Below are 15,262 nucleotides of genomic sequence, written 5' to 3'. Positions count from 1 at the left end.
CGATAAGCCGCCATGAAAAGTACTGATAGACTCACGCCGTAGCTACGAGCCAGTGCCGCTACGGGTGTCGCGCGCTACGGTCGTCTACGGCGCTACGAATACCCGCCCGAAACACCGCCGAAAAATGCTACTGGGAAAATTGAAGTAGCAATCGAGTGGCATACGTTGTGCCGAGGCAACCTCGTTGGTTATGCAGTGCGAACGTTTGATCAAACATTTGAACTGCTCACCATTTCTCGCCGGCCGGTGTTGTGATGTGACATTTAAATTCGTTTTTAAAGGCTTTTTTTCGAATGTGAACTTTTTATTGACCTCTTTTAATGATTATATTGGCAATTATAGAGGTAAGTGACGTACATTTTCTTAATAACTGTGTAAAATAGTTGTTTTGTTTACTGTACCTCTAGTTTAAGTTTAAAATTTTATGGAAAATTGGTATTCGGTTTCAGAAGTTACTTCTTGGAAGTCGTTATTCTGAATCTTGCTTTCAGTAGAAGATGTATTTTATGTGAATTATTTATGAGATTCAGTCCTTATCGCTGAGTTCTCGTGTGTTTACTGTCTTTTTCGTTCATTATGAATCAGAAATATTTGTTATAGCCGCTATGATTATTACCTTTATTGTAGGTCGTTTAAATGTGTTAGCAAGAAAAGAGTNGCTCGGGCGGCGACTCCACCAGACCTCTGAGCCGTGACGACGAAGATGAGTTTCTGATTGTTGGCGACGACAGCTGCCGGAATGGGACTGGAGAGTGCTAGGCTGTAGGTGTTATCAGAGCCCGGCACTAATGTGAACCATTGCGCACTATCTGAAATTCAATTGATAAGGACGATGATCGTTACCACCTACTTCGAATTTGAATTGACACCAAGCAAAGAATAAAAGGCATGAGCGATTATTACCTCCTTCGAGACCGAACTCGACATCCACTTCAAAACCTTCGGCGAGAGCTATCGGAGTGCTGAAAACGAGACCATCGCTCTCCGTGTAGCTACCCACATAGTAGGTTGCGTCAAAGACGAGGGCGGTGGGCGGCGGCGCCGTGTCGTCGGCCAGGATGACTTCAAGCACTATAGTGGTGAACGCCGACATAGCTTGTTGGGCAGACGCTTGTATCTCAAGTAAAATGATTCGGTTTGAGGGTATGGATTCTTCCGGAAGAGAGTCCTGCAATGCGAGGGTCACGGTCGCGCCTTGGTTCGATAGCGTGTTTATATCCCTGTACAGTCAGTCAGTGAAGTAAATAAATAAATATCGTGGGATGTTTTTTTTTATGTGACAGGAGGCAAACGAGCAGATGGATCACCTGATGTCCAGATGTCTAGGAATAAATATTATGTTATAAAAAGGCAAAGACGAGATTGAGAAAATAATTTATAAAAGTTTCTTATTTACATGCTGTAATTTAATTGTTTTTTTTAATAACCCGATAAAACTTGATTAATCTAATAACCTAACCAATAAGTGCAATCGCTTTGAATATTATAGAATGGACAAATTATACGGACAATTATTTATTTTATCATTTTTTGGGTTATTTAATATTAGACTGTATTGTAGAACGCCATTCATGCATTAAAATTTGTTCTTATCAAATCCCGCTAAAATACAACATGTCCGTTTCAAATCCCATTAAAACGGAATGTTCGTAACAAAGTACGCCAAAATGAAAATAGTTTTCATTATAATTCAAATTTTATTTAATTTAAAGGTGAATAGGAATTACTATTAGTACCTATTTCCAGATGACAATAATAATTCGTATCATATATTTTTTTGCCTAAGGCCAAAGCTATATGGATAAGCGGTTTTTTTCAATTTTTCGAAATCTTAAAATCGTTTTAGCGGGATTTGAAACTAGACGCCTCAATTATCATTCATTCGCATAGTAGATCATGTGCGAGTTGGAAATCAAATATGCCAAAAAAAAATATTTCTAGTAAAAATATAGCACATAAGTATACCCCTGAGATGTTTTGCCCACTTTTCTGTTACCTCACTACGTGAAAGCAATCACCTGATGCTCTGATGCTACATCTTTCTTTAATCCCACAGTTTCTTGTTCAGCCATAAATAACAGACCAGCTTAAATAATTCTACCCTCCAAAGCTTAACGTAAGCTCTGTATAGCCTGTTTTTCTCAGCCTAAACTTCGTTCTGTTCCACTCATTTATTACTACGCAGACAAAGATGTCTTTATGTCCAAGAACGCTGTAATCGTCGCTAAAGATTATCATCATTAAGCGGAAAGTATTTTGCTTTAGTACCATTTTATGTCCCGCTTTTTACAGCTACAGTTTTGCACAAATCATCAGCATTACTTATTACTTTCTAGATTGAATCCACAGATAGACAAAATGTAAATGGCCTCCGATCGGATCTGAAATGAAAATAGCTTTCTTAATTTGTTTTTCTTCAGAGTTTCCGTGTAGTAGGCGAGTGCGTTTTCATATAAATTTATAATGGCGCGTAAATGTCAAATGACGTACGTATTTGAAGTGATAAAGGACACCTACTCCACGCCTACTCTTATCCTTCAAAACAATTATTTATAAACAATTTTTCGTATACTACCACGCCAAAATTTTCCGCTCTTAAGTACACTGGACCAAAATATTCGTTAAAATGAAATATTATACTATAACAACAGAACTGGGCCACAACACTTGGCTCTTGTTTACTATAACTTATCCCTTGTTGACGAAGGCCGGGCATTACTGAGTTGCGCCTGAGGCTCTAGTATAGGGCTAAGCAGTAAGTCTAGATCATGAAGCATGGAAATGCACGGTATTTGCGATACTAAGAACTTAAAACTAGTAACCTTAATAAATTAAAATATTTACTATTTTTATCATTTGAATGTAAACTTGGCAAATCAAGTCTAATTTTTATCGTCGATATGAGTTAAAAGATGATTAAATCAGCCTCTACAAGCGTCAAACTACTTTTGCTTGTTTCTTATCGTAACGCCACTTAACTTATAAGCATCTCGTTTATACGATGATATTGTCGCAGAGAGAAAACCTACTGCTTATTCCAGTGCACTGTGACCCATGCCCATAAATTCACTGTCGACATAAAGCATAATAAGGTCTTTGATATGGACGTCATTTTTAGACCGTGGACACTGGACATACCGTACTATTGACATGACTCGTTTCACCGACCTATTGTGTGAGATACTCGGACCTATGTTCCGCGTTGATATATGCCCTTAATAGGGCCTTAGTGGAATAATGAGTGAACCTCTATAAAGAAGTCAAGATGGATCATTTTAACCTCTTTTTGGTAAACTTTAGGACAAGATGTTGACAGTTACAGAATAAGCATCGTATGAAAATGTTCTCTCACATCGATTATTGATTTACTGATTATGGTTGAAAATTGAATCTATTATTACACATTGAAACCTATGTCTAAACTAAACATTTCTACAGTCGGCTATTATATGTCTATTAGTGGTGGTCAATGAATCGCCCGTATTTTTAGAAAGATCACGATTGTGATGAAAACCAGCCTAATGTGTTTTTTCGTTCCCACAACGCAAAATGAAACCCTTACAAGAGCTTGAAAATTATTTTGCCTTTATTTCATTTCTTGAAAGGTGTAAAAGCATTGTAGCGTTTACTGATAATACCTTATCACATAAAAGTATCACGATACATATTCCAATTTCATCGTAGATATTTTTATCACAATAGGAATGTCGATCTCAGACGAAATATTCTGAGATTGGAAAAATATCTGGCAGTCTTCAGAAAAAATGTCGACAGTTCGCCCATTCTTCGTTCGTTGTAAAATGTGATGTTTTCAGTCAATTTCAGCGTTCAATTGAGGCAGAAAATATCAAAATAACGAAAGAATGAACAGACGAGTAACTTACAAAGGACATTCTTTTTTCCACTTAAGACACAATTGTTTCTCGTTTCTTTCGCCAAACAATGGGTACCTCTAGCTTTTCCCTGCGGCTCTACTTGCGTATAATATATCGGTTACTATGTCATTAATAGCTGCAATTTAGTTGCACCTTATCCAGTCTAACTACGTAGGTATTTGACTAGATAAAAAGTAATAGTAATAAAACGTAAAAGTATTGCAAAAGCTACTCTGGAAATTTATTCGTTAAATCGACAAACAGTCCTCTATTTTCATGAGTTCAGCTCGTATACCTAAACCTCTTTTTCTGACATGTGTAAATTCATAACCTTAGAAGGATGATGAGCTTTTGGAGGACGTCCTTACCATTACTCATAAGCACGATTTATGAGATATCCAGCAGTGGGCGTTGATAAGTTTTCTTTTTGTCACTAATATTTCTTAGTAAAGCTCACAGCGTAGATTTCGATTGATCTCTAGAAATAATTGAGGCACATACAAGATCGATACCTATAACAATAAGCAACAAACATTATCATCTTGTTTTATGTAGGTAACATTGAATTGACTTTGGATTATATTACGCATTTCAGTCGATCTCAACAAGAAAAGTTAGTGGAACCCCAGGTCTAAGCTTCGTGAAAATAAGGCCGTTTTTTGTCCGGACAAAGCGTTCTCGAATAACATCTCAACATTGAACCAACCCCAGATTGAAGTAGGGATCACAAGCACTTCACCGGTACTCGACTGGGCCATGAGGTAAAAAGACACAGTGAGTTTACTATTTACTCAAGCCAAATCTAAAATATTTGATGACCACCTATTTTGTTATTTATTTTTGTAAAGGAACTGCAAAACTAAGATTCAGAGGTAAGGGGCTGACATACGTGTGGATAAAAAATCTAATCTAATCCAAATCAAATAAAGGAAAAAAAAAGATTCAAAGGTTCCATAGAAAGCGCCAAGCTAGAAAAATAATTGGTATGAATTTATTTTTTAGTAATTTTAATGGTTAAGTTGTAAGTAGATACTGCATTAATGAGATGTGCAGTTTTTATTGATAATGTTTCCATAATATGACATAGACAACTGTGTAGAAAAGCATCAAAATAATAAACGTATTAAAATTTTATCTTTTGAAGCTACTGCTAAATTTTCTACTGCAAGTCGGCCATTGAGGCGTGAAATATAATACTTAGGTGTAACAAATCAATACTTGTATGAAAACTCGAGATATACACTTTGCAGCCTCGTCGAGCTCACACTCGAGTGATCACAGCTCTAGTTGTGTTGCAGGCTTTAGTTCACGGTGCTTTAAATATCGTTATGAATATTTTTAGCAAGGGGAAAATTGATTGGGAAGTTATACGAGTAATGTATAAAAATAGAAAGTTTACTTTTATAAAAGCGGTGTGTGCCTATTTTAAAAATAGAAGGACTTTCCCCTTGTTTCTATTCGGGGAAAAAACCTATATTTAGAGTCTGGATGCTTGTTTGCTTTGATTCTTTAACGAAAAAATAAAAATTGTTGCTTAATTTTACCCTGGTCAAGTTAGAAGATTTCTAGGGAAATAGCTACATAGTATTGTTACAAAACAGCTTAGAGCTTTTTTAGCGATGATTTTTAGAAAGATTTCAGCCTGCATGTTCAGCGTTACAGAGGGATGGTTATCTAATCTCTGCTGAAATACAAAAATGCTATTAGCATTGTTGTTACGATTTACTTAAGATGGCTAAGGTGAGATATTTTGGTGATTACTGAGTATTAGTCATTGATACGTTTTAGTAGTATCCTCAACAGTGGATCCAGTCGATGTTTTAAATCCTCAAGGACTTCCAGGACGACTGTCCTGCGCTCTCCGCATCCAGGAACTACCCGTGATCCTCACCAGATCGTCGAGTCAAGCTTGCTCATATACAGGGTGTCCCAAAAAGTAGTGTCAAGCCGAAGCCCAGAGGTAGAGGAGAGGTAGAGCCCACTAGGGCTATCCAAATCACCCCCATGTAATGTATGTATGTTCCGCGATTTTTGATAGCTTTCGCGTTGTGATTGTTTGAAATTTCTGTGCTTAGGCACTTTTTTGGTCACTGTGGCGCGATTGCGCGAATAGTCAAGTTACATGCCTGATTTTTTTATTATTATTAGATGACTACTAGGCCTAGCTGATTCAGAAGTATTTACATCCATAACACGAATGTAAACTAAAATCATATACCTATGTTGTAAAAATCATAACTCGAAAACTATCAGAAGTCACGGTGATTTTGGTAGCCCTAGTGATGCTCTACCGCTGCGTTGGGCTTCGGCTTGACACTACTTTTTGGGACATCCTGTATAAAAAACCCTTGGAGGGCAAATGGGTTTTAAAAGATTTCACTAATGACAAAGTAACGACGGTATGAGCATATTTCAGCTCTGGATCTCTACATCTATACTAATATTATAAAGCTGAAGAGTTTGTATGTTTGTTTGTTTGTTTGTTTGTTTGGTTGAACGCGCTAATCTCAGGAACTACTGGACCGATTTGAAAAATTCTTTTTGTGTTGGATAGCCCGTTAGTTCCTGAAGGCTTTAGGCTATTTATTATCACGCTAAGACCAATAGGAGCGGAGCACCAATCAAGAATATTTCAAATCAGTGATTTGTTTCCTTTTGAGAGCTGACGCTGCGTAAACGGTCAAAGTTTCACAAAAATCATGTATAACAGAATTGTTCCCCTTTAAAAGTTCTTTAAAAAAGTCCGCGGTAGCATATGTCTATCTTTTAAGGTTGGCTGATAGTAACCATTTTTATGCAAAAAAAAATCTGTTTTAAAATAATGCATTATTTGCGAAGGTGTTTTTATAAACATGATATTAATCCTTATCCAAATAAATAAATTATTCACCACAAGTATTTAATTTTAATTATTCTTGCCCTTTACACCATTCCATTTCAATAAATATCTTAGGAGATATCGCAGTTTTAAAANTAAAGGAACTGCAAAACTAAGATTCAGAGGTAAGGGGCTGACATACGTGTGGATAAAAAATCTAATCTAATCCAAATCAAATAAAGGAAAAAAAAAGATTCAAAGGTTCCATAGAAAGCGCCAAGCTAGAAAAATAATTGGTATGAATTTATTTTTTAGTAATTTTAATGGTTAAGTTGTAAGTAGATACTGCATTAATGAGATGTGCAGTTTTTATTGATAATGTTTCCATAATATGACATAGACAACTGTGTAGAAAAGCATCAAAATAATAAACGTATTAAAATTTTATCTTTTGAAGCTACTGCTAAATTTTCTACTGCAAGTCGGCCATTGAGGCGTGAAATATAATACTTAGGTGTATCAAATCAATACTTGTATGAAAACTCGAGATATACACTTTGCAGCCCCGTCGAGCTCACACTCGAGTGATCACAGCTCTAGTTGTGTTGCAGGCTTTAGTTCACGGTGCTTTAAATATCGTTATGAATATTTTTAGCAAGGGGAAAATTGATTGGGAAGGTATACGAGTAATGTATAAAAATAGAAAGTTTACTTTTATAAAAGCGGTGTGTGCCTATTTTAAAAATAGAAGGACTTTCCCCTTGTTTCTATTCGGGGAAAAAACCTATATTTAGAGTCTGGATGCTTGTTTGCTTTGATTCTTTAACGAAAAAATAAAAATTGTTGCTTAATTTTACCCTGGTCAAGTTAGAAGATTTCTAGGGAAATAGCTACATAGTATTGTTACAAAACAGCTTAGAGCTTTTTTAGCGATGATTTTTAGAAAGATTTCAGCCTGCATGTTCAGCGTTACAGAGGGATGGTTATCTAATCTCTGCTGAAATACAAAAATGCTATTAGCATTGTTGTTACGATTTACTTAAGATAGCTTAGATGAGATATTTTGGTGATTACTGAGTATTGGTCATTGATACGTTTTAGTAGTATCCTCAACAGTGAATCCAGTCGATGTTTTAAATCCTCAAGGACTTCCAGGACGACTGTCCTGCGCTCTCCGCATCCAGGAACTACCCGTGATCCTCACCAGATCGTCGAGTCAAGCTTGCTCATATACAGGGTGTCCCAAAAAGTAGTGTCAAGCCGAAGCCCAGAGGTAGAGGAGAGGTAGAGCCCACTAGGGCTATCCAAATCACCCCCATGTAATGTATGTATGTTCCGCGATTTTTGATAGCTTTCGCGTTGTGATTGTTTGAAATTTCTGTGCTTAGGCACTTTTTTGGTCACTGTGGCGCGATTGCGCGAATAGTCAAGTTACATGCCTGATTTTTTTATTATTATTAGATGACTACTAGGCCTAGCTGATTCAGAAGTATTTACATCCATAACACGAATGTAAACTAAAATCATATACCTATGTTGTAAAAATCATAACTCGAAAACTATCAGAAGTGACGGTGATTTTGGTAGCCCTAGTGATGCTCTACCGCTGCGTTGGGCTTCGGCTTGACACTACTTTTTGGGACATCCTGTATAAAAAACCCTTGGAGGGCAAATGGGTTTTAAAAGATTTCACTAATGACAAAGTAACGACGGTATGAGCATATTTCAGCTCTGGATCTCTACATGTGTCTATAAATCTACATATTTATTGAAAAAGGCACCATCCTCTAATAATAGGTAATCTGTAATGCCATAGTTTGAGCCTAGCGATGCGATTAGTGGTACAGGGTAATGAGATTAGCCCAGAATACGTGCGTTTGAAGGTTGCCATTCGCCGGCCCTTTGATATGGGTGGTTTGCGGTAGTTATCCATTATTGACTGTAGATTACCCGTAAATTGACATGTCTATAAATATAAACTATCTCGGCGTATTGGCCTTCCGAGTAAAGGACAGGAAAGGTTAATGATCTTTATGTACTTAATGTATTTTATGTTTTTCATAATGTAATATACAGTAATATTTGATTCATTTTCTTTTACTTAGAGTAAGAGTCATTAATTCTGTCTCTTTGGCCATTTGATGAACAGATTTTTATTGCTTGGGACAATTATGTTACCTTATGTTTTGTTTTTGACTTACTTGACTCATAGTCCTATGTCCCCTAGATGGGGCAAAGGGCATGCACAACAGTCCTCCATCTCGTTTGGTCTTGAGCTTCGCGCTTGATCTCGCTCCAGGTCTGGCCGATTTTTGTTTTGTTTTTGCTTAATACTAATTTTTTACATTAATAAGTTACAGAACATACTGCTATGCAGCTATGGTATCAAATATCGATAGATTATGAACATTAACTAAAATCGTTTATAGTGGTGATTGATATTTCTTCAAACTCCATTCGTTTACTTAAAAACTTGCGGTTTCGTATGCGCGTCCATAGTTAACCCAATAGACGAGGAACTTGTCGTTTACTTACTCAAGTTGGAAGAGGTAAACATCAAGGTAAACTTCGATTTGAGCTTGACAGTCGAATGTCAAAGGTTTTGTTGGTTTTGGAACATCGAGAGCTCTTTAAATCATACTTTATTAAAATTCGGGGAGAAGCAGGATTGCTTTTACTTACAAATCTTAAAATAACAAAGATAAATTATGGGATATGTTGGTGCGACATCGTTTAGGAAACATATTAAACGGTAAAGTAGAGAAATTAGACAGACGGGGGTTAATTATTAGCAGGCAGAAGGTCTTGTGGTTAAGCCACGGAGTTCGACTCAGTATTTCAGTGCCCTTTCCACTCTAAATTGTAGTTCCGATTATGTCAAAGCCTTATCTGAAAACAAGGTGGGTATTATCGCCTCACGATAGAAAATTCAATTAATAAAGTAGATTGGATTAAAAAAATAGGCGGACTAGTAAATCGATGCTGAATATCAGTGTCCTACTTATTTCCCTGACGCAAATTGGAATCTAAAAATGTATGCCAAGTCCAGTTCACGATTTTCCCTCGTATTATTTTTTGCTCAACACTTTTTAATTACAAGGGACAAAAACAATTCGTTCGCGACTAAAATATATTCGTTAGTTTAATTGAAACACATTCGACACCATCTAGTTGAGTCGTAAATGTCCAGTGTTCAAGTTACCAATGCAGCTCAGATTGAACAATCTACTAATTTGGACACAAAAATGCATAAAATAATTGTATTCTCATTACTATCATGATCATCAGGTCATTTAGTATCCACTGCAAGTAGTACGCTACGACCCTGTCTAATTTATCTGAGGCAAATTGAAGATTTGGCCACACCTCCACTAAGATAATTTTAATATGGTAAATGGCTTTTTGGAAATGAAATATCACATACATAATTTTATTTTATTTTTTATTTTAACTATTGTTACATACTCTCTTCTATTTTCTTAATTAATCATTCATGAACAGTCGGTTGTGCAGCTGAAATGCTAAGGCTTGGTTGCACCATCTTACTTTAACTTTGACAAATTTCAAAAATCTGTCAAACTCCATACAAAAACATCGGTTAACGTTATAGTTACGTTCGAAGTTTGGTGGTGCAACTCAGCCTAAATGTTTGTTATTGTAGTTTTTTTCCTCGTGAGCTTCTAAAGTGGCCAGCCTGAAGTGGTTTTACTGACGTCGATCGACTACACGGCCCACTTTTAATTGAGGTCGCAGGCAGTGACCGATGGCCGGCGAGTTAATCATGACAATTAGATTCGACAGCATCGATTAGCTTTGTCGACGAAAATATTCCGGGAACTGTTGTCGAATTGGTAATTGTCTAATGCGTCATCCTGACACTTGGAAACATACAAAACTCTAAATAAATGTATGTTTCTGCCGTGGAAAACTGGTGTTTGTAAAACTGGCTGACTGAATCATTTGTTTTACTACTGAAGCCGTATAGTCAAATCTACAGTTAAGCCGCTTCCTACATAAACTATTGTTGTTCGGAGTATTTGTGATAAAGCTAAAATTACATTGATTGATACTCGTATAGTCCAACAAAAGGACGTGGAGCTGATCTGCAAGCCATTAACAATTTATCTGATCATCTGGGTCCATACTCTACTATACTGGGTCTATATATGTTACGGTCAAAGTGATAAATGTGAAAATTATGAATAATTGTAATCGCCGGTTATTATGAATAATTACCGCATTATTTGGTAAATGTGATTAATATGAGGTTATTTATGTGTGCAAAAAACAAAATCCGCGGCTTGGGGGGTGGCCCAGGGGCCCCCCCCGCCGCACCTTAACCTATTTTTCACTTTAAATCAAAACATTATGTTATAGGCATCATGGAAANGCCGCTTTCCATATAAACTATTGTCACTCGGAGTATTTGCGATAGGTAAAGCTAAACTACATTAATACTCGTACAGTACAACAAAAGGACGTGGAGCTGATCTGCAAGCCATTAACACTTTTATCTGATCATCTTTTATCTGATTGTCGGCCGTTTGGTGTAGTGGTTCAGAACGGACTACTATGCCGAGAGGTCCCGGGTTCGATTCCCGGCCGGGCAGAAATTGAAATGATGAATTTTAATTTCTGTGACGGGTCTGGGTGTGACTATGTATAATATTTATGTATTTAAAAAAAAAAGTATATAAATAGTATATCCGTTAAGCTAGCACCCATAACACAAGCATTAAGTTGCTTACTTTGGGGCTAGCTGGCGCTGCGTGAAATTGTCCAAAGATTTATTTTTATTTATTATCTGTGTCCATACTCCTATTCTAATGAGAACTTTCTTAGGGTAACTTTCTAAGGGTAGGAGTGTTCCTGAAAGTTAAATAATAATAAATATCGAACAGCTCGAAGATTAATGTAGGATAATGTACATACTCGTAGTTCTTTTCTGTGTATATTGGGTTACTTTTTTGGTGGGCAAACAACATGCTTTTAAAAATCTTAATTATTGTGACTAAATCTTGAACAGTCTGGGAATTTACAATAGTTGCAAATTAATTTCAGTGGAAGAAAACAATGTAACATCGATCGGTAATGCCAGGTGTTCCGTCGGTTCAATATTGATGCGGTAATTGCCATCGATTTTCTATTTCAGGGGACGTACAGTCAACGGCAAATGAGATATCCGTTTTACAAGGCTTTGGGTTGAAGAATTGTTTGAGTTTGAATTCGAACACATTTCATTTGTTTGTTATTCTTGGTCTTCTTTTTCTTTATCTTATCCTTTCGGAGATCAGCCCTTTTTGTTTTTAGACGCTAAGGAATTAGGTACTTTTACAACTTAAAATTATGAATTATTTTTCAGGTGTAGTGTTTTGTTAGTTGTTTTTTTACAAACCATACCTATTCGAATTCATAATTTGTATCAGATAAATTAATGTTATTATTTAAGGCTTATTTGACGACGGAATTTACTAAGGTTGGTTTTGGTTGGAGGAATTTGAGAGACAATTTTGAATTTACCCGATGTGTATGTACTGTATGTGCTGGTTTTATGATCTGCATAAAATAACAATGTGACAATCGAAGCTAAAAGAACTTGACTCTACCTAAAGTGATGGATAGATCCCACACAACCACTACAATTATTGTTAGCGACACCATTTAGGCGATTGATTAAAGTCATTAATTAAAGGAAATGGTGGTTTATAATGTCAAATGTTAAAAGAGTTAAGTCATCATGATATCAAATGAAAATCTGAAAAGTCACCGACGAATATCGGCAAAATACTTTCAATTTGTTCTAACTTGCAGTGAACTTTCAACTTTGCAAATATTCGTTTTATAGTACTTTCTTAAGTCCAGTTTTATTAAATTTTATATAGCGATTGCATTTACTTACAGTTTAAATAGATGAAACTTAATAGTGATTTAAGAATTTTAAACTAAATAATACTTTACGAATTTGTAAATGGACTCAAAACTAGCATTGTTTTATAATTCGAATACGAGGCTTAGTGATATTGACTTCAGCATTTAAATGATAGGGTAGAATGTGGTGTCTTATTATTCGTTAATGGTAGCTAGTGAATAAAAACAATTAGGAACCTGTAGATACATATCCAAGGTTTTTTTTAGATCTACACACCATATCAGAGGAACCGTCATACCTAAATCTCTTTAATTTTTTTCTGGGAATGCTTGTAAAGCTGAAAAGTAGGTACCGTCAAAGAATATTGCTTTGAAAGTAAATAGAATGTTTTCGTAGCATTCAAACCTGGGTTTTTGAACTAAAGATAAAATATGAAATGTTTGCTCGTTAGTCTGCACACAAATTTCACTGCGTTTTTATGCATTTAGGGCACCTTGAACGTTTGCAAATGGATTCGGATGGGGCTCAAAGACTGCTGACATTTTTAAAAAGAAGCTTTAGCATAAAATGTTTTTTTAAATTTCAGTCACGGTTATAAAAGTTGGCAATTTCGTAACCGATACCTTTGTCGTTGAAAAACATATTTTTGGTCAAATTAAGATCGAGATCATTGAGGCAGTCCATCTCTATTACAATAGATTTTTATCATTTCTTATTTACGAGATTATTAAATATCTTTCACGGGCTATAAATATTCTTTCAAATTCATAGGTCTCGACGCAGGCTAAATAAAAATCTATGGGAATGTCACTCATGATTAATTTTTACTGTTTATGGGCTTTTAGTTCTGGTCCAAAACATTTCGCTTACTTAGGTGTTTCATCGTAATTTCAGCTGGCGTAGATTAATGTAGGAGAACCTAGTTAAGGGGTCGTATATGCGAGTAATGCCCGTTTTCACCATCAATCCCTGGGTACTTCTCATCGCCACGGTTCTCCTCGTCACCTTCGTGGCAAATTTTATTTTTAACTTATTTCAACTTTTTGTAAACAAAAATTGTAGCGCTTGATGTGAAGAGTGTATTCTCAGTAAATCAGTCAAATAGTGAGTCTCGTTTGGAAGCTTTAACGTTTTGAATTTTTTGATGCCACGAAAGTGATTCTGCACTTCACAGCAATAATTTTTTCAAACTTTACTACTGTAAATGACTCTTAAGTATTTATAAAACATATGTTTTGTCTTATTTTCATAGATAAATGGCAATAACATAATATAAATAGGTAGGTACTTAAATACAAGATAAAATTAAATACAAGATAACGTCACCTACTAAGTTACAAGATTCTACGCAATTGGTTTTAAGGGTGATACTGGTGGCATTCTGAAATGCTAAAGAAGCAAAAAAAGGATTATCAGTACCTCAATTAAAAAGAACTCTTAACTTATCAGTCCCTCAACAAAAAATATGTTTATTTATTGAGGCCAGATGGCCTCGTATTTTTGTTGTACAACTTTTAACTCAAACTTCAGATTAAATTTATCTTACAAACAGATACACAGTCAGTCACATATACATACAGTCATATAGACAAAAAAAAATACGAGGAACTTATTTTTTATTGATGTACTGAACTCTACTTAACACGTATAATTTATTCGTTATTAAAATATTGTAAAAACTTAAACACCAGTCATTATATTTTAAAATAAACCAAAGCAAGAAATCACTTTCGTGGCCTAAAATCACCTTCGTGTATAAAACACCACGAAGGTGATGCCACGAAGGTGACGAAAATTTTAGTTTTTTATGAATTTCGTTTTCACCAACACATAAGGGACACCTTAGGCCTTATGGGATCACTTTAAAACAGGGGCCCGATTTTCGGCCGCCTAAGTGTTAGGTGACAGTTATATTGTCAATCACGCCTATTCGGCAGAATGGAAACTGAATTAAATGATTTTTTGGAGCTTTTTATGCAATTGAGACAGTGTAAACACTTTTTCACTCAAGTTTATTTAGGCGGCCACCAACGATATTATATAACTATAATATCATTGGCGGCCACATAATAATAATACAGGATTACATACGGTATAGATAGTAGGTATTGGTCACTCATAACTTATCTCATAACCAAGCTATATTTCTGGCTTCGTTTGTAGTCCCTAGAGCCCTAACAATACCTTATAATTAGATAATATAATAAAGATTTGATAGGAAGGAGGGCTGCACTAAGGCTTTCTTGGCCTCAGTGGGGGTAAATGAAACACAACGCGGACGGTTGATATCTGGTTTATTACTGTTATGCTATTATTATATACAAGATTTACACAATTCAATGTGTCCAGTCCAATGTGCCGTCGGTGTAGAATGCCTACGGTGCACGTTGAGGGTTCATGGGCCAGTCGGCTAGCACGTAGGTCGCGGTCGATGCTGACGTGCTCGTACCTACAGTATCCTTGTGGGCAAGTAAAATTATAACCAACTAGCTGACCCGGCGAACTTTGTTCCGCCTTAATGGCAATAAATAACGGGCTAAAAAGTATCCTATGTCCTTCTCCTGGCTCTAAACTACCTCCCTGACAATTTTCAGCTAAATCAGTTCAGCCGTTCTTGAGTTATAAGTGGAGTAACTAACACGACTTTCTTTTATATAATAGACATAGATTTATCTTTTTCCTTGAAGGAAAAATTTGCTT

At 35.9% G+C, this 15,262-nt stretch overlaps 1 protein-coding gene across 1 annotated transcript; it reads right to left on the bottom strand.

Annotated features, from left to right (window-relative positions):
• Positions 1-618: 618 nt before the first annotated feature.
• Positions 619-1,205, bottom strand: LOC114350636 (uncharacterized). The gene is made up of 2 exons (XM_028301504.1): positions 904-1,205; positions 619-809 (listed from the first exon to the last, which is right to left on the bottom strand). Exons 1-2 carry the CDS (start codon positions 1,091-1,093, stop codon positions 619-621), a joined length of 381 nt encoding a protein of 126 aa, XP_028157305.1. The 5' UTR covers positions 1,094-1,205.
• Positions 1,206-15,262: the final 14,057 nt, after the last annotated feature.

Source organism: Ostrinia furnacalis, unplaced genomic scaffold, assembly GCF_004193835.3.
Source record: "Ostrinia furnacalis isolate ACB-3 unplaced genomic scaffold, ASM419383v2 OfSCF0932, whole genome shotgun sequence".
Lineage (NCBI taxonomy): Eukaryota > Metazoa > Arthropoda > Insecta > Lepidoptera > Crambidae > Ostrinia > Ostrinia furnacalis.
This window is presented reverse-complemented; position numbering and strand designations above follow the sequence as displayed.